Raw genomic sequence first — 21677 nt, forward strand, 5'->3', positions numbered from 1 at the left:
CGGAGCCGTCTTCCCTGGGAACAAAGAGAAATGCTTCCCTCCCCTGTACTAACTCGCGGTTTTTGACATTTTGCTTCTATTGCTATGGGTGTGCAAGGACTCCAATACCAAGAGGTTTTATAGAAGGGGGCTTTATAAATCTCCCGGAGAACGAAAGCTCAGCGAATTTAATCATTACAGAATATGAATCTTCTGGAGTTCAGAATAAGCGCTTACACCATCTCCAGTGGCTATCATGTGTTAACCGTCTGTGACGAAGGAGCTAGCCCAGCCAGCTTACTGTCCATCAGCGATTGAGTTATGGATGCCCAGGCCTTGGCACAAATCACTGAAGAGCTGCGCTCCAATTGAATGGCATCATCCAGATTTTCATCTTTCATTTTATTGATTCCTCTGATTTATACCCAGCCCAGCCTCTCACCAGGCCAGCAGAATCAATGCCCTGGTCTCGGCTTTGAGCCTTCTATTGAGTGCACACTAGGCCCATTCTGCCGCAGTTCAACAATTGAACTCACAATCTTCTACATAATGAAAATAATTTTAAGCCCCTGTCATAGCTTTTAATTTTCCTTCGCAGACGAATCGATTGAATCTGTAACCCACCTTACCTTGGGACCCATATTGCTGATCAATGGCATCAGAATAAGCACCTTGTGAAGTTGCAGACTTGAGGAAACTATCTTTAATGAAGATGCAACCTTAGAAAACCTACCTCCCCCCCAAAAAAGTCAAAAGTAGAAAACCTCCAGAAATAAGAACGCTGTTATCAGTGTTTACCGGCTAATGTAATTTAGAAAAAAATTCAAAGAAAATAGCTTTCCCCTGACATTATACACTTGAGGATTTCAAGAAAAATCTGACTGCGGTGTTTGCTCACTCTTTATTCAGTTTAATGAAGCTCAATTCCTTGCAGCTGTAACTACATTTATTATTTATTTCCTGTATTAACTTTCCTTAATGATGCCTATTCATCTTCCGGAAGAAGAAAAAAAGTGTTGTGTTTTTACAGGCTGCGCTTTTGAAACGCCCGTGGTTTTAGAAAACAAAATTAGGGTTAGAAAAGGCGGTGAGATGGGAGGAGGTCGGTAGCCAGCGGGAAAGGAGAGGGAGCCAGGGATGGTTTCAAAGGGAGAATTCAGGGCTGAGCAGCACTGTATGTCAAGCCCTTCCAAACACAGGGAGTAGATGGTGTTAGGTTGGAGGTGCTGCAGAAGCACAACCTCCAAACTGGGCTGCCTACACTTTAGGCATTTATCTACACCTAGAGGTCTTATATATACATGTATATAATATACTTAATTATAATAGAATAAACTTAGGCATTTATACATAGATGTTTTATATATATTTATATATAATTACAATATATAATAAAGTTTAGGCATTTATCTACACATAGATGTTTTATATAATTATAATATATAATAAACTGAGGCATTTATGCATAGATGTTTTATATACACATAATATATAATATACTTAATTATAGTATATAATAAACTTAGGGATTTATCTATACATAGATGTTTAATATATACATATATAATTATAATATATAATAAACAGGCATTTATACATAGATGTTTTTATATATTTATATATAATTATAATATATAATAAACTTTAGACATTTATCTACATGTAGATGTTTTATATATAATTATAATATATAATAAACTGAGGCATTTATGCATAGATGTTTTATATACACATAATATATAATATACTTAATTATAATATCTAATAAACTTAGGGATTTATCTATACATAGATGTTTAATATATACATATATAATTATATAATAAACAGGCATTTATACATAGATGTTTTTTATATATTTATATATAATTATAATATATAACAAACTTTAGGCATTTGTCTACACATGGATGTTTTATATATAATTATAGTATATAATAAAATGAAGCATTTATGCATAGATTTTTTATATACACATAATATATAACATACTTAATTATAATATATAATAAACTTAGGCATTTATCTATAGATTTTTTTTATTGTGAAAATACCGTACAGAGGGGTTACAATTACATGGGCAAGATAATGAGTATATTTCTTATCAAGCATTGTAGCCTCCTCTTTTGTTTCCCCTTCCATAATATATTGTGTATTACAATGAATAATATATAGTAATATATGTTATATAAATAATATATATATCTTAGGCACTTAATCTATACATAGATTTTATATGTATTACAATATGTAATATACATAGATTTTATATGTATTACAATATGTAATATATAATAATATATTTTATAATATATAAATAATATAAATAAAAAATATATATATATAAATATCTCATCTATAGGAACCTGTTTACCATGAACAAATTTCTTGAGTAATAGAGACTCAGGGATCAAAATTTTGTGTTTTCAGTAGCGTTTACTATAAACATTAGATCTTCTGTATAGAAAGCTTCCACTTAGAAACAAAGATAATATTTTGTTAAAAAAAAAAAAAAAAAGCTGGACACTGGTAGCTCACGCCTGTCATCCTAGCTACTGAGGAGGCTGAGATCCAAGGATCAAGGTTCAAAGCCAACCTGGGTGGGAAAGTCCCGGTGAGACTCTTATCTCCAACGAACCACTCAAAAACCACAAGTGGCGCTGCGGCTCAAGTGGTAGAGCCCTGAACACAATGAGGCTCAGGGGCAACTCAGACCCTGAGTTCAAGCCCCACAACCGACAAGAAAACTAAATAATAATAACAACAACAGCAATAAAGCAACAATACAAAATTAACCCTGGGACAGAATTGTGTAGAAGACAAAATAACATTGTTATTTATTATTGCAGCTTGACAAGTTTTGGAATATCCCAGTTCACATGAGTTTTTGATTGTGTCAAACTGTAGCCGACATAAACAGGGTTGAGGAAATAAGGTGCCTTCCATCAGGATCACTCAGCCAGTGCACGCATCCACACCTTTCACTACAGGAAATATCATCTGCTGATAAAGACAAATTGCAGTCCTGTGTGTATATAAGAGAAGTCAGTCAGAATGAGGAGTGAGCATGTTTTTTATTAGAAAGACAGGACTTTTTAAAGTCTTTAAACTCAGCAAATAACTCAGACTAACAGGCATGGTGTCCGAGAAGTCTTCCAAGAGTGTGGTTTGCCGACCGAATGAAGCTGCTGAATTCACACGGGAATGACCGCCAGCCCCTTCCCGTTCCCCACACAGCTCATCCTCCGATGGAGCTATTTCCCTACTCTTGTTTGTACTATTAACTCGCTTTTATTTTTAAATTCCTTTTTCTGCTGAAAGGAAGCTTTGTTAAGCAAAGATTATAGCCTTACCCCAGGTCCCCTTCGGCAGCTCACCAAATGTGAATTCACAGAAACAAAATTAACACTGTGGATTGTGCTGATTTTTAAGTCAATTATTTTCACTGATCCTGGTTGGAAAGGAAGTCACCTGTTTATATTGAATTAGGAAGAGACTAATTTGAAATGTATCATTGTGGCAGTCTGGGGAATTTTGTTGGTTTGTTTTCATTTTCGGTTTATTTGTCAGTCCTGGGGCTTGCACTCGGGGTCTGGGGTTTGTCTCTAAGTTTATTTTTGCCTCTAAATCTTGAGCCACAACTTTACTTCTGGGTATGTGTGTGTGTGTGTGTAATTCTGAAGGTCAGTTAATTGTGCATTTGGGGAAGGAACAGGTGGTTTTACCGCATTCTCCTTTGGAACTGTCTTTAGGACAGTTTAACGTGAGAAACGACATTAAATTCACCACACAGATTTTCATTAAGGGTCCAAGAAGGAAATTATTATAAAAGCCTGTTCGTTCAGAGAAACGTCATTCTGTGATAGAAGTCGACAAGAGTGCTAATCAGCATGGCTGCTTCCTATCAAAGGAACCTTTTTTTTTCTTTTTTTTTACAATGCTAACCATCCTCTGCAATTTAAAATGAGAGAATCTATCACGTTGTCACGGGTTTTAAAAACAGAGGTTTAAAATGTTCGTGTTGGCAAGAGAGGGGCGGGGTCCTCTCTGCCGCTTGGGTAGAGACGCAAACGGACTCGTTCTTTCTGGGGGGTCCGGTCGTGGGGCCTGAACTCTGGGCCTGGGCGCTGTCCTTAGCTCTTCAGCTCAAGGCTAGCACTCTACCACTTGAGCCACAGCGCCACTTCTGGCTTTTTTTCTTTTTGCTTATGTGGTGCTGAGGAATCGAACCCAGGGCCTTAGGCATGCAAGGCAAGTGCTCTACCACTGAGCCACCTTCCCAGGCCTGGACTAGTTCTTTCTGAAAAGCAGGCCGGTAGTTAGGTTTGCAGAGGAAGCCTGCTATCTGCTCCGTGACACAGAAGCCTGTGTCAGGAATTTCACCCGAGCTGGACTGCCCAGAGCCGCTCAGCTCAGTTTGTGTCCCGGCTCCCCGGTGTGGTGCGCCTCCTCAATTCACACGTGGTCCCCCATTCCGGGTGGGGTGCTGTTTGGAGGGTGAAGCTTTGGGGAAATGGTGGTCAGGAACTGAATTAGAGGATGAATTGAGCCGGTGTCCTCATAAGAAGAGCAGGTGTAGGAGGTGTAGATCAGAGTAGGAGGTGACCCTGGTCAGCACCCAATCAGCCGGCACCTTAACACCCCCCGCCCCAGCCCCCGGGGCTTACCAGCTACTGGATCTGTGTCAACACCAGCAGAGAGATCCAAATGATGGCCAGGTCTGACTTCGGGGAGTGCTGAAGGTTGATGAGGCAGAGAGGCGTTCCCCCTGTTCTAAGATCTTTCCGTTTCCCATGACCACTTAGGGGATGGTGTTTGGCTGGACCAACTGGACACTATGGGAAGAAGACCGGGTTGTTCGCAGGAGCTGCGTGGGGTTTTGTTTTTGATTCCTTTCTCCCTGTTGCTGGTTTGAATGAAGGTTTCTGACAAGATTCTGAGCCGGGCGCCGGTGGCTCACGCCCGTCACCCTAACTATTCAGGAGGCTGAGGTCCGAGGATCGCGGTTCAAAGTCCGTGAGACTCTGATCTCCCATAAACCACCAGAAAACCAGAAGTGGCGCTGTGGCCCAAGCGGTAGAGCGCCCGCCTTGAGCTGAAGAGCTGAGGGACGGCGCCCAGGCCCGGAGTTCAAGCCCCTCGACCGACAAATAAATCAATAAAGAATCTGTTTTCTGTCAGGTGACAGGTACCAGGCGTTCTTTGTGGGGTTGACAGAGTTCTCTCCAGAGACCTTTACCTAAGGGTGGTGTATGTAGGGGGGGGATGAAGTTTCAGAAACTTCCAGATGAAGAACCTAGACCACAAAGTCAAGTCTCCTGTGGAGGTGCCCCGGGGAGAGCCCGTGGACATGGGGCCCTTGTGGTGTTGAATGCAGGCGTTAGAGAAGGTGGTCCACGTCCCACCGAGCGCTCCGCGGGTAGTGGAGACATCCTGGCACAGCCGCGTCACCCCAGCAGCATCTCTGCCTGGCTGCACAGCCCCGTCGGGGGATTACTTACTCCCTTTGTACCAGGTAGAAAGGGGCATCCCTTCATCAGTCAACCCAGCAAGCCCTGCCTGCCCAGGGGCTCAGAATAAACTGATGGCTCTAAGGTTGAAGAATAACAGACGCTCTTTCTTCCTTGCCAGTTTTCCCTGTTTGTCTCTCCTGCCTGCCTGAGGAGGGTCACTTAGTTTAAGCTCAGATATGTTTACTTGTGTAGAAGCACATACTTGTACGTAAGTATATATAAATATAGAAGCATATATATGTATATATAATAGGGCTGGGAAGGTGGCTCCGTGGTAGAGCTTTTGCCTTGCATGCCTGAGGCCCTGGGTTCGATTCCTCAGCACCACATAAGCAAAAAGAAAAAAGCCGGAAGTGGCGCTGTGGCTCAAGTGGTAGAGCGCTAGCCTTGAGCTGAAGAGCTGAGGGACAGCGCCCAGGCCAGAGTTCAGGCCCCACGACCGGACCCCAAAAAAAAAAAATACTTATATACTTCTTCAGGGTCTTAGAACTTAAGCACACCTCCCGGGTGATACACAGAAAGAGGAGAAACAATCTTTGTGTCATTTACTGTCATACCTCAAGCGAGTCGCTGGGCTTGGATTTCCATAGCAGGGGAGGTCGGTTGTCTCCGTTGGAATGGTCGTCCGGGAAAGCGCGCTGGTTGATGTTACCCGGGCTCGCTCCTCCTGGGCTTGCGGTTGGGAAGCGCGGGGTGGGGGTGCGGCTGGGCTGCGCGTCACTGGGTAGAGAGCCAGCTGGGTCAGCCGAGCTGACCGGAGCCGTGAGGCCCGTGAGCCAGGAGAGGGACGTGCATGGGGGCCCACAGATGGGCTGGCTTCCCGGACCGGGGAGGCCCACCGAGTCATGGAACACACCGGTCTCCAGCCTGAGCGGTGGCTGACGCTCTGGGTGTCTGTTTTGCTTCCAGTTGTTTGAGTTCATGAACTTCCTGGCTGAGAACGTCATCTTCTGCTACATGGGCCTGGCGCTGTTCACCTTCCAGAACCACACCTTCAACGCTCTGTTTATCCTCGGAGCCTTTGTATCCTTTGAAAGAGGGAACGGGGCGCGATCATTCGCCCTAACCTCTGACCGTTCGTTCTCCTGAGTTCACTGCAGGGTTCAAACCAGAGATGTCATTTCCAGTGAGAGGGGGAAGTAAAAAGCATCCTAAGACAGCAGGGACTCCATGAAACATTTGTGGTGTAGGGTAAGAAGTCGAGAAAATGCTCTGGGGAGTCGAGGAGGGGGACACCTAAAGAAAAGTGAATTTTCAAGTATTCAAACTATGCCTAGCAAAAAAAGTTAATCATTTATAGATGTATAAATCATGTATATGTCCAGGTATGCGTATAGAAAAAAAAATACATTCACTTTGAATTAGAGCCGAGCTGAAGGCTTAGCGAGAATTTTACACTCTAGAGATGTTTGCATGACGTGGTAATAAAATCCTTTTCTTAGGAAAAAAAAAAGTAAAAGTAGCCAGGCGCCGGTGGCTCACAGCTCACCTCTAATCCTAGCTACTCAGGAAGCTGAGACCTGAGGATCACCGGAAAATCCCCGTGAGACTCTTCTCTCCAGTGAACCACTCAAACAAACGGAAGTGGCGCTGTGGCTCAAGTGGTAGAGCGCTAGCCTTGAGCACAAAGAGGCTTGGAGACAGCGCCCAGGCCCTGAGTTCAAGCCCCACAACCAACAAATAAAGGTCTTGCTTGGAATCCGGAGGCCCCTCCTGGCTACAGGCTGGGGTGGGAGCCGTTCCCAGGGGAGCAGGTATTTGTCAGGCAGGGTGCCAGGCCAAGGGACACATTCCTAAAAGCAGTCGGGCCTGCCAGCCTCGTTTTCCCACTTGGAAGAGGAGGAAGGGGGTCCCTGGCAGAGGAGCTCACGAAAGTGAACCTCTCCCTTGTGAGCGTCTGCCTGCCGTCTTGTCTCATGAAGCGTTCAGCTGGACTCTCGAATTTCACCTACACCCCGAATCTTCCAAGAAAGCTCCCCGGTCCCAAATGACTTCCACCCCCACCCCGCCCCTCTACCCCCTTCGGTGAGGACAAAGTAGAGGGCACAGACGTCCCAGGGACAGAGACCAGGACAACAGAGGAGAGGACTCACGAGGGCCAATATCCTCGTGGATTCTTACTTGGCTTTTAGTGAGATGCGTCTCAAAGCCGTTGCCCTACGTATTCAGATGGGTGCTCCCTTCCCAGAAAAGACAGAGCAACAGACACATTGACCAGCCGCGCTGGGGAGCGGGGGAGCAGGGCATGGGGGGAGGGGCTCCTGCCCCTCCCCACTTTTGTCCCCCAATTCTGGCTTCCACAGAATCCAGGGTAGAGTCCATCACGAGCCCCAGAAAGGTGTCCAGACGCCTGGTCCTGGGCTCATGACCTGAAATCAAGTGACACGAACTGGCAGACTTCCCGCCCCCCCCTTGTTTTCTGGGTGCCGTGTAGAGACACGTGGTCAGCACGGGGCAGTGACCCTCGCTCGGCCTCCATGTTTTCCTCAACGCGTCTGTCTTTAGCTCGCTATCTTCGTGGCCCGGGCCTGCAACATCTACCCGCTGTCCTTCCTCCTGAACCTGGGCCGGAAGGACAAGATCCCCTGGAACTTCCAGCACATGATGATGTTCTCAGGTACGGTGCTGGCATGGCCGGGCTGCGGTCCTCCTGTACCGTCGGGAATGGTGTGGGGCACGGTGGGGAAGCTGGGAGAGCCTGGAAAATCGAAGTCCTCTGGGGTGGCAATTACACACACACACACACACGTGCACACGCACACATGCACACACGCACATACTAGATCTTTCCAAAGCGGGAAATGAAATTCAAGGGAACTTGTGGAACTGGTGCCAGCCTGGTCCCACGGCTAACGGTACACATGGAACCCTCCCCTGTTTGGGACACTTTGCATGGTCCCCATAGCCGCTTCATCTGGCCCACAATGCCTTGTGGAGGGCGGTGTCGATGGAGACCCAGCAGGTGCCTGAAATGCGTTCTAGGCGGAGCCAGTGAGTTCCCTGCTCCCAAGTAGGTCCTGTGTCTCCCCGCTAACTGATGTCCTTCCCGCTCAACCCCAGGCCCCCAGGCTCCTCTGAGAGGAAAGTAAACCCAACGAGCCTGCGCCCGACCGTTCACCAACCCTGGCGAGGGCCGTTTCTTTTGAGATCATCCATTTTCCTGCCACCAGCCTTTTCCCTGCGGGGAGACATAGTTGAGAGGCCGCGTGTGCTCTGTGCGTGCGCTCTGCGTGCGTTCACAACACAAACAAAGGCACCTGGGTGGAGAACAAATGATCATGGCAAGCCAACGTCATCCGGGGCACATCGAGATGTGTGGAAAAAAGTGAGGGGCGCTAATGTTGTCACTGCGTGCCAGCTCAGGAAGCGAATCAACACCGCTCACAGGTGGACGAACACGTTCAGGATCTCTAAGGGTTTGAGTGTGTGTGTGTGTGTGTGTGTGTGTGTGTGTGTGTAAATCCATTGTTTTAACTTAACCCTGGCCTATAGTCTAACCTGGGAGACGTTCCCTGTGTATTACATATGGTGCTGTGTTGTGTGTTTCGAATGTGTCCATTGGTTCTGCTTGTTTGGGGATTCTTGCGTTTGCTGTTCCTGGGCCTTGAACTCTAAGCCTGGGCGCTGTCTCTGAACTCCTTTTTGCTCAAGGATCCTGCTCTCTCAGTTGAGCCTCAGCACTACTTCTGGCTCTTTCTGTGATTCGTGGGAGGTAAGCGTCTCAGGACTTGGATCGGCTTGTTTTCATGTGTCTCTGTGAACCTGCTTCTCTTCTGTCTGGGTATCTTAGCCATCACAGAGCATGGGGGATGTGCGTCTCGCTCACTGCAGCGTTATCTGTTTCTCCTTCAACGCGGTTGGGTTTTACTTCATATATTAAATATATTTGAGGGTCTGCCAACTAGGTGTACAAATGCTTGTGCTTGTCATATCTTCTATTGGGAGCTTGATTGCCACCATCCGTCTGTGATGCCCAGTTTTAACCCTTGTACCCTTTTTTGTTTAAAATCTATTTTGTCTGCTATTCGCATCGCCTCTCCTCTTTGGGCTCCGATTTGCACGGAACTATCTTCTCCATACTTTCAGACGGTGTCTTTGGATCTCCAATGAGTCTTGTCAACAGCAGAGAGTTGGATATGTGTGGTTCTTTTTTTTAAGTCCATTCTTCTAATCCTAGTCTTTTGATTAGTTTCACACAGTGGCATCTCAGGTCGATTACTTTTGGCCTGCACCACCGTGATCAGAACCAGCTACCGGTAACCAGAGCACCTGGTTGCTCAGTTGTATTATTGATAGGGCAGAGTCCTTTTTGCCTCCTGGCTTCTACACACTAGAGGCTCACAGCTCCAAGTCGCTTCCTGCCCTGTTCTGAGAGCTGCTGTACTAAACTGACCCAGATTAATGGCGATTTACTGTCCGAGGCCTCCCCGGGAGTTTGCAAACCTTCCATAGCTTCCAGAACTCTAAGACAATTACATTAAATAGATCCTTCCAGGAAAATGGTTGTCCAGGTAGGAAAACAGATTCCTGGGGTTTTCTCAGGATCCTTTTAAGGGTGCAATTTTACAGATGATTTAAAAAAGTAAAGCACAGAGAGGTTGTGTATCTAGCTTGCCATCTCACAGCCTCCTGAGAGGAGAAATTGGGAATTGAATCCGGGTCTCTTTAGAATCTTCGCCTCTGCAGGGTAGTACCTCGGCATCCCCTGGAGGTCAGGAGAGCAGAAGTTAAATTCAAACCATGTCCTCCCAAACCCAGGCCAACCCCAGCCTGTCTAGCACGTGCCTTGGGCAGACTTGACCCAGCAGCCCCTCCCAGCCACGCCCGCCCTTCCCGCAGGATGTGCAAAGGCCCGGGAAAGATTTATTCAGACTGTATGCTTACGTAGACAGGGAGCTGGACGCAGAGGTGAGAGGTTCATGTAGCTGACAGAGTCCCAGTGGCTCCCGCCTGTCATCCAGCTCCTCGGGAGGCTGAGCTCTGAGGCTCCCAGCATGCAGTGCACCACAGGCTCCCCAGCCCACAGTGGTCTCTCCGCAGAAGCCATTTGTTTGAGACAGGCAGACAGTGCAAGACCTTGGTTGCCAGGGCTGTAGGTAGAACTTTCTACGGTTACCAGGGGTGCTTTCCAAGGCTAGCCCGTGAATCGACCTGCCCACAGATGGATTGCTCATGGATAACATTGCTTATAACAACAACAACAACAACAACAAGAATCCTAGCTCTGAACTCAGGTTTCTCAACTCAAGAGACGATTGCATTTCGAAGCCAGATCATTCCTTGTTAGGGTGCATCATATACACGGAAGCACGTGCGTTCAACAGCGTGAGCCTCTGGAACGGGACCCCAGGCATGCCCTCACCAACCCAGCCTTGGAGAAAGCCATACACGTGTCCAGGTTCCGCCAACCATTCCCTCTGACGGTGAAGCGCTCCCCCTGGGAGCCACCGTCTATAAAATGGGAAGTTCAAGTTGACCTTGGGGAGCCCAGCCTCCCAGAAGGCTGAGCCTCTCTTGATCGTTCTTAACCTTTCTCTAAAATACAGCTCTGCGTCCACCACTCTGGCAGTGAATCACAACATCCGTCTCCCCTGCCTGAAAAAGAAACTTCCAGAGCCAGAGGTGTCTGTGCCTGCTGGTTTCAGAGCCATTATTTACCATTACCCCTTCCTGGCTGCCCAGGGCTTCCAAAAACAAACTTCATCTCGTGTAAATAGACCAGAAGAAGCGTGCGTCACACCGCCTCCCAGCAGCCTGGATGGAATCATTTGATTTTAAGAGGAGAGATGAAGGAAAGAGAGTTCAGCTTGTCTTAACCCAGACTTTGTTTCCAGAAGAACCTTGATTTGTTTTTTTTTTGAGTGCAGGGTTTTTTCCCCGCCCAAAACAACCTGTTGGCCTCACTTCCCTGTGTTAAAACGATGTGGAACCGAGACCGGAACCGCGTGCGTGGTAAAGCCACGCTCTCCGGGAAAATGTATTTTGAAACCAGCCTGACATTTTTGCTGAAAGTCCTGGCCCTGTGTAAGATCACGAGACTTGAGCAAGGGGAAAGACAATACATAATTCAGTTCTCGACCCATACCAGGCTTTGATCTCTCCGACTGATGATAAGGATGTGTTACGTCTTTGAAATCAACCCTCTTCATGGTTCTTGAGAAAAAGAGGGCAATGGATTTATACTCCAAAAGGAAAGACACACAGATAGCAGAATAGCTCATCTTGAAGGACAATCCTTTTCAAGGACAAGATTTCGTTTCTTGAGGACATTTCTACGTCCCTGCCCATCTGCTGGCCGTTTCCTGGTGGGCACCAGTCTCGCTTTCAAATGCAAACACGACCTTTCCTTCATCTCTCCACTCAGGGAAGAAGGCAGGGAGTTCTCGCTTCCCATGCATGTTGTAAGTCTGCCCTTTAACACAGCCATCTCAGTCTCATCCTGAGTCACCTGCATTCCTTCTTGGATGAAGATTCCCACACAGGCTTAGAGTCTGGCCCTATTTTCTTTTTCTTGCACCATAAATACCCCAAGACTCACTGCAGCTATAGATAGCTGACCTGCGCCCCTTCCGAGCCCGGATGGTACACGTGTAATTGATTAAAAGCTCCGCTCTTGCTCTTTCAAGATAAACAGGAAGCTGCGTATTTTCCTCCAGCAGGAGTGCTTGCTAGAAAGCCTTCCCTGGCTGGCCAGCCTTCCATTGTTGTGAACAGAACATCAACGTCATTAGCATAAGAATCCCTTAGAGGCTAATTTTAAATGAAGCCATATTTAATTCTAGGTTGTTCTTCTATTTCCTGAGATGCGAAGTCTCCCACTGGGCATGTGGAATTTGTCAAAAAAAAAAAATCTCTACAGAGTGAACCTATTTAAAAAATGAAATGGTGCCAACCACCAACTTCCCCAATGTATAAAACTATTTTGATTCCTGGGCCAAAACAAAGAGAAGGAAAAAAAAAGAGATAAACCAAGAGGAGGTCACAAAGGACTCAAGAAAAAAAAAAAGAAGAAGACAAATTTCCATGAGTTTTTCTAAACAACACAGTGTGTGTCCTTTGGAAACCATGTTTTTGCCAGAAGGAAAACCCTAGATCAATATTAATTTTTCATTACTTAGTATTTCGCTGGTAGCCTAAGTGATTTGTTTCAAGTCTGAAATCCCCGGAGGTCTGAGACCAGGAGGCTGCGGTACACACGGTGTGCACCCAGTATCCAATCAGGGTGATGGATACGTTGGAATTAACTGAGGGGCCATCGACCCGATATTTGCATGGGCTCCAAATGTGCGCAGACACTAGGAGAGTCAGGAAAGTCTCTGGAGTTCTACATGGCTCCACTTTCCCGCCTGCCCTGTTCCCAGGCCTAGGCTTTGAGTGTACCCGCCTGGCCATCCACCAGGGGATGCAGGCGTTGAGAAGCAATGGTCTGTGGGCAGCCCTGGGCTTTTCTAGGAAACCCCTGTCCCTGGGCCTTCTAGGAAGTCATTCTATTCAATGGTTATTTCTGGTCCTCATGGACGGGAGGGGTTTTGACCCTAATCAGCAGTGCTTCAACCCACCACAAAGCCACAGCTGCACTTCTTCTTTCTCAGAAATCTCTACTTTGCAGCTCTTATAGAGTTTCTAATATTTCTATTTATTTTTTGGAAGGCAAGATTAGCAGATATACTTTGAGTAGGAGTCTATACATATGTATACACAGCTGTATATGCATATAGGTGTAGATGTATGCATTTCCCTGTTTGTGTGTGCATATATATTGAGTATGTGTTTATATATACACACATGTGCTTCTGCTTACACTTTTTCTTTTATAGCTTCTCCCTATGTATTCCAAGCTAGCCTCCACTTCTCTGTGTAGTTCTTGCTGGCCTCCAACTCTCAATCCTCCTCCCTCAATCTCCAGAGCCCTTGGATTATAGGCAGGTGCCACCAGACTCACTTTTAAAACCCAGAACCGCTCGTGTCTGGCTAATTTAGATTTACGAGCAGTGCCGCACTGGTTTCACATGATTATAATACATTATTAAACATCCTTAGGAAGATTAATGATTGCTTGCTAGCCTGCCCTTGATAGCCAGCCTGAAAGAGTTTACAGCAAGCATGAGACAGCAAGTTATCATTTGTACTGGTTTTTCATCGCACAAAAACTTCTTTAAAAAAAAAAAACAGACCTACAAATATTCATACGAGGAAAAAAATGAACACTTGGTGACTTATCTCCTCATCTGGGTTTAGGCTGCTTTCTGGATATTTCCGCCATCTGAACTTGAGGGAAAGAGAGAGATGCAAAGGTCGTGTTTTTCTATCCCCAGGCTTGTCCTGTGATTGAACACTGCCAGGAGCTTTAACCTGCACAGACAGAAATCTGTCCTAAGATGTTCTCATCCCCTGATGATAGTGTTTGTCCTTCCTGGAGAGAAATTATGAACCCCCCAGGAGAGTGGGTCATTAATAACCCCGCCTCTTGTGGCCAGCCAGGTCTGTACACACGAACATCTCCCCCAGGCCCCGATCTTGTACACCCACACCACAAGTGTGTCTGATGTATGGGAACGCTTTTTATTCATGTCTCCTTCAAATGTTATCTTCCTTATCTGCCGGCCATTTCCTTGTCTGCACGGAGACTTAGAATAATTTCCTTCCTCCCTTACATTTTGTTCCTCGAAGGTATTTTGTAATCAGTACTTGGGCCCCCTACCTTTCCCACTTCCTCCTCTGGGGAAATGTATTCAATCTCTCCCGTCTACCACGCCACATTTTGTCTCTTGTCTGTCCTCAATGAGAAGAAAAGAATAGTATATCTAGTTTGAAATACTGAATTTTAAAAAAAAAAGAGGGTTGTGATTTTATTCATCCTACTTTCTACCTTTTTTTTTTTCCTTTTTGGCCAGCCCTGGGCCTCGAACTCGGGGCCTGGGCGCTGTGCCTGAGCTTTGGGGCCCAAAGCTCGTGCTCTAAACTGGAGCCACAGATCCACTTCCAGCTTTTTGGTGGTTCTTTGGAGATAGAATGTTCTTCCCAGGCTGGCTTTGAACCGCGATCTTCAGATCTCAGCCTCCTGAGTGGCTAAGATGACAGGCGTGAGCTGCCGGCGCCCGGCTTTTATATCTAATTTTTAAATATATGAATGACAATTTGGAAACCTAGCATTCTACTAAATAGGATCAGAACTGGCTTACTGAAATTGTATGTGTTTGACTCGAGCCATTCTACCGGGACAGTCAGATCCCTGCCTCTTCGCCTTTCACTGTTACCCCTGTGGCACAAAGACGGCGGAAGTCCTGAGTCACCCCCACCCCCACCCCGAGGCCTTCCGAGCCGCCCCGTCTCCTTTCCCACCAGAACTCTCATTTACTCTTCTTCGAGTCTGCATTTCCATTTTTGTTAATATCATCCCACTTTGAAGTTCTAGCACTTAACCTTTCGTGTCTCTTCAAGAATATTTAATATGGATTTATACAAATTCAATTAGCATATTGTTATTAACGGAGAACAGATAAAACCAGAAAGAAAAAAAAAACAGACCATGATGCAGAAACTCTGGGTGATTTTTTTTTTTTTTTTAACTGTTGGTGGGAATGTAAATTGGCTCAGCCACTTCAGAATATGGGTTGATAATTTCTTTAAAACTAATTTCTTGAAAAACTAAACATAGGAATATTGAAGTGCTCTGTGATTGCACTCCTGAGTATTATCTCAGAGAAATCGTGCAAAAAAAAACATTATGCAGATCTTAGCAGCCTAATTTGTGGCCAGCAGAAACTGTAACACTCCACATACCCTTCCCTCGGTGGGTAGTTAAACAAACATCCACACTATGAGAAAGAGCCAGGCCTAGTAACACATAGCCATAACCTCAGCCCCTTGGGAGTTAGAAGGAGGAGGTTCACAGGTCAAGGCCAGCAGCCTGGGCAAGAAGTTAATAAGATACCCATCTCAAACCGCCATCCGGGGTTGGGGGTCATACCTGTAATCCCAGCTCCTTTGGAGGCAGAAGTAGAAGTATGCTGGTCTAAACCTATCCCCAGACAACCGCAAGAGACCCTATCTGAAAAATAAAGTTAAAAAGAAAGCCAGGGGCCATGGCTCAAGTCCTAGAGCACTTGTCCAGCAAGGGCAAGGCCTTGAGTTCAAACCCCAGTACAGCCAAGAATATAAAAAGATCGAAAGGAATAGACCATTGGTGCGTTCAGCAACTTGCATATGCAGGGAATTATGCAGGGGAGTGGAAGGAGAGAGGCCGCCAACTTCCAATACATCCATTGGTACAAAGGCCGTGGACTAGAAATGGTGGCATCCCTGGTTGTTGGGAGCGAAGGAGGGGCCGTGTGGGAGGGAGGCGTGGAACTGTCACGCGACCGGAGGAGGGAATATGTTCAGGAACCGGCCTGCGTCCGTGTTGTCATTCCGACGGAGACCCTGTGATGCCTTCATTAGGGGAAACTGAGGAAAGGTTCCCCGGCATCTCTCCCTATTATCTCTGATACCGCTGCAAAGATCCCCAACAAACAAACCAAAAAGTCATGGCACGGAACAATCTGCCGGAAGGAGGAGGCTGAGCAAGGCACTTACTTCCCTCCCTCCCTCTCTCCCTCCCTCTCCCCTCCCCAAGGCCTGCGTGGAGCCATCGCGTTTGCTCTGGCTATCCGGAACACGGAGTCGCAGCCCAAGCAGATGATGTTCACCACGGCCCTGCTGCTCGTGTTCTTCACCGTGTGGGTGTTCGGGGGAGGGACGACCCCCATGCTGACCTGGCTTCGGATCAGGTGAGCGAGCGAGCGAGCGAGCAGCAGCAGGCGCTGCAGACACACGCGGCCAGACACACAGGGAGACGTGGGTCGTCTAGAACCTGCGCTGCAGGCAGAGCAGACAAGGAGACAGTAGCACATGGCTGGTACCTGCTGGGAAACCGGGTGGTTCTGTGTGTCCCTGTGCGCGCTCTGTGAGCGAGGGCCTCGTTTTCATCTTGCAGAAGTCAGTGTAGGCCAGCCACGTTTCCTCAAACCCACGCGGGTGGAGCACGGTGGGTGCAGGCTCTCTCCATTTCCCATCCTTTCCCCAAGACAAACCCGTCCCCCACCATCAACTGCCAGAGGGGTCTCAGACAAGGCCTGTTGTCATGAAATAGTAGCTGGTGTAGATAAGTAGATGGAATAGATAAATGAGGGCAGCCACCCACGTACATGCTTTTAATTCTCTCTCTATCCATTTGACCAAGCAAAAGCAGAAGCGAGCGTCCTACATTGACCCTAAGGAAGTTCATGTTCACGCCCGGCCACGTGGCTACGCGTGAGATCAGAACCGCAGCCAGAAAGTCCCCTCAGACCATGGCTGTCGCTAAACACACAAAAGGCTCTCGCGACAGGTGAACAAACGGTTTTGGAAAGGCTCGTGGGGTTCTAGCCTGACCGCGTGACCCACAGTTTCTCTCTTACCATCGGGGATCCCCGTGGACACTCACGTTATGTGGAAATCTGTGCTGTTGAGTCTAAGACAGTGCTATGTTCAGGTTTCTGGCTAATCGTCAGAAAATTGGATTTGTGCGTGGAAAATGAGCGCTTGGGGCCCAATCTTCACAAGATAAAAGTGTTGAAACGTCTTTTGGGGTTAGTGAGAAGATGGAGCGGAGTGCTCAGATATGGAGATGTCCTTAATCAAATGTAACGTGTGTTAGTTACAGTGTTTCTTTTCTGTGCACTGAAGGAGTTGTCTCCAAATCAGTAACATGTCTTGTCTTCAAGCACTGACTCAATTCCTCTGTAGCAGAGACGGTCCACTGGCTGCTCATAGGTGTCCTAAGTTAGAAAGTCTCTTGATACTTGGCTGCGCTGGAGAGCACGGTTGTGCAGATGAAGAGTGTGGATTGGGTTTGGCTGTGTTATAATGACCCATTCCACCTCCATGTCCTGGTTTGTAATATCATCCGAGATCTCAGTTGCATCAGAAATTCCCAACTTGCACTATTTAATGAGACCTGGCTTATTTACACAGCGATATCTCTGTCACCAGCAGCCACGTCAGACTCTCCGTAAAATAACCAGGATGGGGGCAAACAGCAGCTTTAGAACACGACTTGTTTGCACAGTTCCCTTCATGAGTCTACATTACTTCTCTTAAGTTCCTGTCCCTAGGAAATTTCCACTCCGCCGCCACATGCCATCTTGGGATGCAAACGAAATGTTTCCTGTAAGGTTCAGAGTTGGTAGTGCTAATATGAACTGCTCTCTGATGGAAATGATGCTTCTATGCTCTGAGAAACACACAATGATTTTATGGGTGAGACATATTCTCCCCTGATTGCATGTGGTCTGAAGCGCCATTCAAATTTCTTGTTTTGAAGCAGCTTTCTTTTCTTCTTGGAAAAAAAATAATAGCAAAATAGGTTTAATGTAGCATTCGCAGCAACTCAGATGTTGGCTTCATAAAAATTCTAGAAGAGGGGGCTGGGGAAGGTTGCTCAGTGGTAGAGCGCTTGCCTTGCATGCATGAGGCACCACATATGCAGAAAAAGCCAGAAGTGGCTCTGTGGCTCAAGTGGTAGAGCTCTAGCCTTCAGCTGAAGAGCTGAGGGACAGCGCCCAGGCCCAGAGTTCAGGCCCCCGACCACCACCAACAACAACAAAAAAAATTCTAAAAGAGCCAGGTGCTGGTAGCTCACACCTGTCATCCCAGCTACTCAGGAGGCTGAGATCTGAGGACTGTGGTTCAAAACCAGCCTGGCCAGGAAAGCCCAGGAGACTCTTATCTCCAATGAAACCCAGAAAAATCTGGAAGTGGAGCTGTGGCTCAAGTGTAGAGTATTAGCTTTGAGCACAAAAGCTCAGAGACAGTGTTCAGGACCTGCACACGCGCGCGCGCGCACACACACACACACACCAATTGTAGAAGAAAAGACTTCTCTAGCATCATTTTGGAGGTCTCCAGGTTAAAAAGAAAAAGCAGCATGTTTTCTTGAGGAGAGCCTGGGTCTCCTCTCTTCAATGGAATGCATTCATACTGGCGACAAGGAAAACCCAACCCAGGCCTCTGCTGGCCGATGCTGCTGTGAAGCAGGAAATAGAAGGGATCAAAGCTTTTAGACTTCACCCTGTGGAGGCCAGGAAACAGCATTTCCCAGCCCAGGCTCGCATGCTTACAAATACACATCAAAGACCGAGAGGGTCTATGCGGACTTAGCAGAGCAATTCGCTAACTCGGGCAGGGCAGCCCGCTTGGCCTGAGCAGACTGCCCCAGGCCTCATCCTAAGAGGCCAACATTCCAGGCACAGAGCGCCCGATCTGTACCTGAAGGCCGACCGATCTGTACCTGAAGGCCGACCGTAGCAGTCTCCTCCTCACGTGGATGACGTTCAGCGTGGCACCGCTGCCCGGCTGCAGGACAGACTCCAGCCAAATCTCAGGGCCTCGGGGCCACGCGTCCCCCAGAGGCCCTGCCCAACGGAGCTTATTCCGCCTGCAGAATACGCTGTAGCGTACCTTGATGAACAGACCCTCTGGGAAGAGGACGTGTGTGGGCCCACAAAGTCACAAACACAGGAAGTCTTCATCCGTCATGAGTGACTGGGCTTATTCTAGGCAGCACGGAAGTTCTTTAAGGGTGGCCTTTCTCTTTGAGCTGGAACCGTTAAAGGTGAGCAAAGCCCAGCCCTCCTCCAGAGGGGAAAAGCTGTCTTACAGGAATGGCAGGAAGTGGACATGTTTGTGCTCACCTCTACCCTGCTGCAGGCCTCTTCCCAAAATTACATACAGGAGGCTGTGTTCTTGGCATAGTGAATATCACCCAGCGAACACAACGCCTTGGGTATCAGTATTTCAGTCAAATATTTGGGTTGGCGCTCTACTACTTGGGCCACATCTCCAGCAGCCTGAGTGGAATATTTAACTTCTAATCTTGGCTTATTCCCAAAAGCCATCTGTGGGTGAGCTTTCTTGACGGCTCACACCCACAGGCCGCAAAATCTTAAAATAACAGTCATATAGGAATGCACACAGAGATAAAGAGACATCTGCCCTTTGTACTATTTTTATATGATAAACGAGAGCAGAGCTAACTCCGCTTGCTTACATACAGACTTCCTTTATTACCACGCTGAGGAACTATCAATTTACCATAATGGGGAGCCTGTATATTATTAAGTTCCTTGATATGTGTCTCCTAATTTGGTTTCCTTTATAGACCCCAAGTCTCCTGTATGCGTAACACCGCATATTAATGTAACAAATTCACACACACACCAGAGTTGGAATGCATTGCCAAATTATGGAATATTTAACTAGAATTTTTAAAAAATTAAGTGCTGGGAACTAGCACCATAGGCCACTCTAAACAAATGGTTCAAGACAGAGAACTAACTGCCCATTAGAGGCAAAATACACCATCCTGCAGATTTCCTTGTCCTCACTACAACCATCTTGGTTCATATGAAGAACAGAGGGCTGTTTAGAAGAATATTAAACTTCTCTTTTCTTCTCTTCCTTTCTTTTCTTGTTGTTATCTTTCTGAAAACGCTCTTTCCCAATGCTACCCACAGTGTTAATTCCTATTAACATTCCTATTAACAATTTCAGTACATTTTTCTAAATGTGCTTTTAGAAAAGGTTTCCTTTTAACTTTCAAAATCCAAGTCTTGTATTTTTTTATTTTTAAACCATAGTATGACCACTTTCTGATTTTATTAGCTAGTCCTGAGAATTATTTCAAGGACTAAAAAATGCAGAGCCCTGGGAAGGAAGACTACCTGAATTAATCATTTAAATTTGTTATTAGATAAATTGAACTGGAATGATCTGAGAGGATTATAAATGATACCGAGGTTGGCGCATCTGAATCTGTGATTATTTTCTTAGGCTAGATTCCTAACCGTGGGATTAAGGAGTCAAAGGGTAGAACAATTTGTAAAGCCACCGCCACTGCCAAATTGCTTTCCAGTAAGGTTGCTCTCATTTAAACACAGCAATGCAATCCATTCTTTCCTTGGTGATTTTCCAATCTGTTTCTTATTAGTCTGGGATTACTTTTTCTTTCTTTTTTTTTTGGAGGATGCCTGATCGTGTATTACAATTTCTATCTGGATTCCAGAAACTCATTTCTGTGCATGCAGGAAGATGTTCACCTCTCTTCCTTCAGGAGAATGCATCACAACTCGGGCTGCGCCCGTGTGTCCTGTCTTTGCTCGTACCCAAGTGTGTACTCACGTATCTGCCCGGCCCACAGGGTGTGAGCAGTATTGCTGCCGTCTGTAAGCCCGGCGTGATACTCTCTCTTGTCTCCGGAGATGGCCGGCAATAGGCTAGAGGTTTTCCTTCCTTCTCATTTTTTCTTTTAAGTAATCCTATCAGGTTCATGATGAATAGAAAGTCCTATGAGATGGTGGCTTTACGCGCCGCATCATTTGGAGGTTTCGGTGGGACTGGAACACTCGTCTTTTTTTGTTGGGGTGGGGAATGGGGGAGGTGGGAAATTAGCAGTGGGCATTCCGGGCTGCTGACCAGATGCCGTTTTGAACCGAAGTCAGAAAGAAAAAAGGAGACTGGCTCTAACTAGCACCATCTTGGCCACATGGTGGATGTTAGGGAACTGGGTTTAACTGGTACCATCTTGTCTTCCTGGTTGAAAGCAGGAAGTCCCACCGCCAGGGGTGGTGGGCATGCCTGAAGTCCGAGAGGCAGGGGAGGGGATGGTGGTAGGTTACTGGACCTGTCGGCCCTGTGCTTTGAACTCACCAGACTCTGGAGCTTCCTGCGAGCCTGGCCCTATCTAGGCCGAGATGCCATGACGTGCTGCCTCTTTGTTTCCTGTCTCTTGTCTCTGCTCCGGTCACCATGGTGTCCCAGCTCTCCACTGGAGTTGATCTGGTGTGTTGCTGTTGTTTTTCTGTTCTTCTCCATTCTCATGGTTCAGTGGTCCGACAGTGTTAAGTGTATGCGAGGGGCCGCAGCTCTTTGGGATAGGGGTCCACCTGCAGCGGCCGGCTCTCCGATAAAGACTCCCAATTCCACCTCCCACCATGCGGCGTCTCTGTTTCCGGTGAGTGAGTTCCCGTGCCACACCGCAACCTGCTGGGGAAGTCATCCACAGCTCTGGCTTCTTCGGCGTGCGATTCTGGGGGCGAGGTGCGTGCGTGGCTCACATCTTGTAGACGTGCGAGGGCAGTGCTGTTGTGGCTCACGGAATGCAGCCGT

The 21677-nt window shown here is 46.9% G+C and overlaps 1 protein-coding gene across 1 annotated transcript in view; it reads left to right on the forward strand.

Moving 5' to 3' along the window:
• Positions 1–5244: 5244 nt before the first annotated feature.
• Positions 5245–21677, forward strand: part of LOC122102602 (sodium/hydrogen exchanger 9-like) — a gene marked incomplete at its 3' end in the record, with an annotated part of 46747 nt that continues 30314 nt past the window's right edge. The window contains exons 1-4 of the mRNA XM_042673361.1: positions 5245–5487; positions 6402–6515; positions 7998–8109; positions 16108–16261. Of these exons, the coding sequence (XP_042529295.1) occupies positions 5245–5487; positions 6402–6515; positions 7998–8109; positions 16108–16261 (623 nt within the window). The remainder of the gene's footprint in view (positions 5488–6401; positions 6516–7997; positions 8110–16107; positions 16262–21677) is intronic.

This window comes from Dipodomys spectabilis, unplaced genomic scaffold (assembly GCF_019054845.1).
Source record: "Dipodomys spectabilis isolate Male_0828 unplaced genomic scaffold, ASM1905484v1 ptg000809l, whole genome shotgun sequence".
Classification (NCBI taxonomy): Eukaryota; Metazoa; Chordata; class Mammalia; order Rodentia; family Heteromyidae; genus Dipodomys; species Dipodomys spectabilis.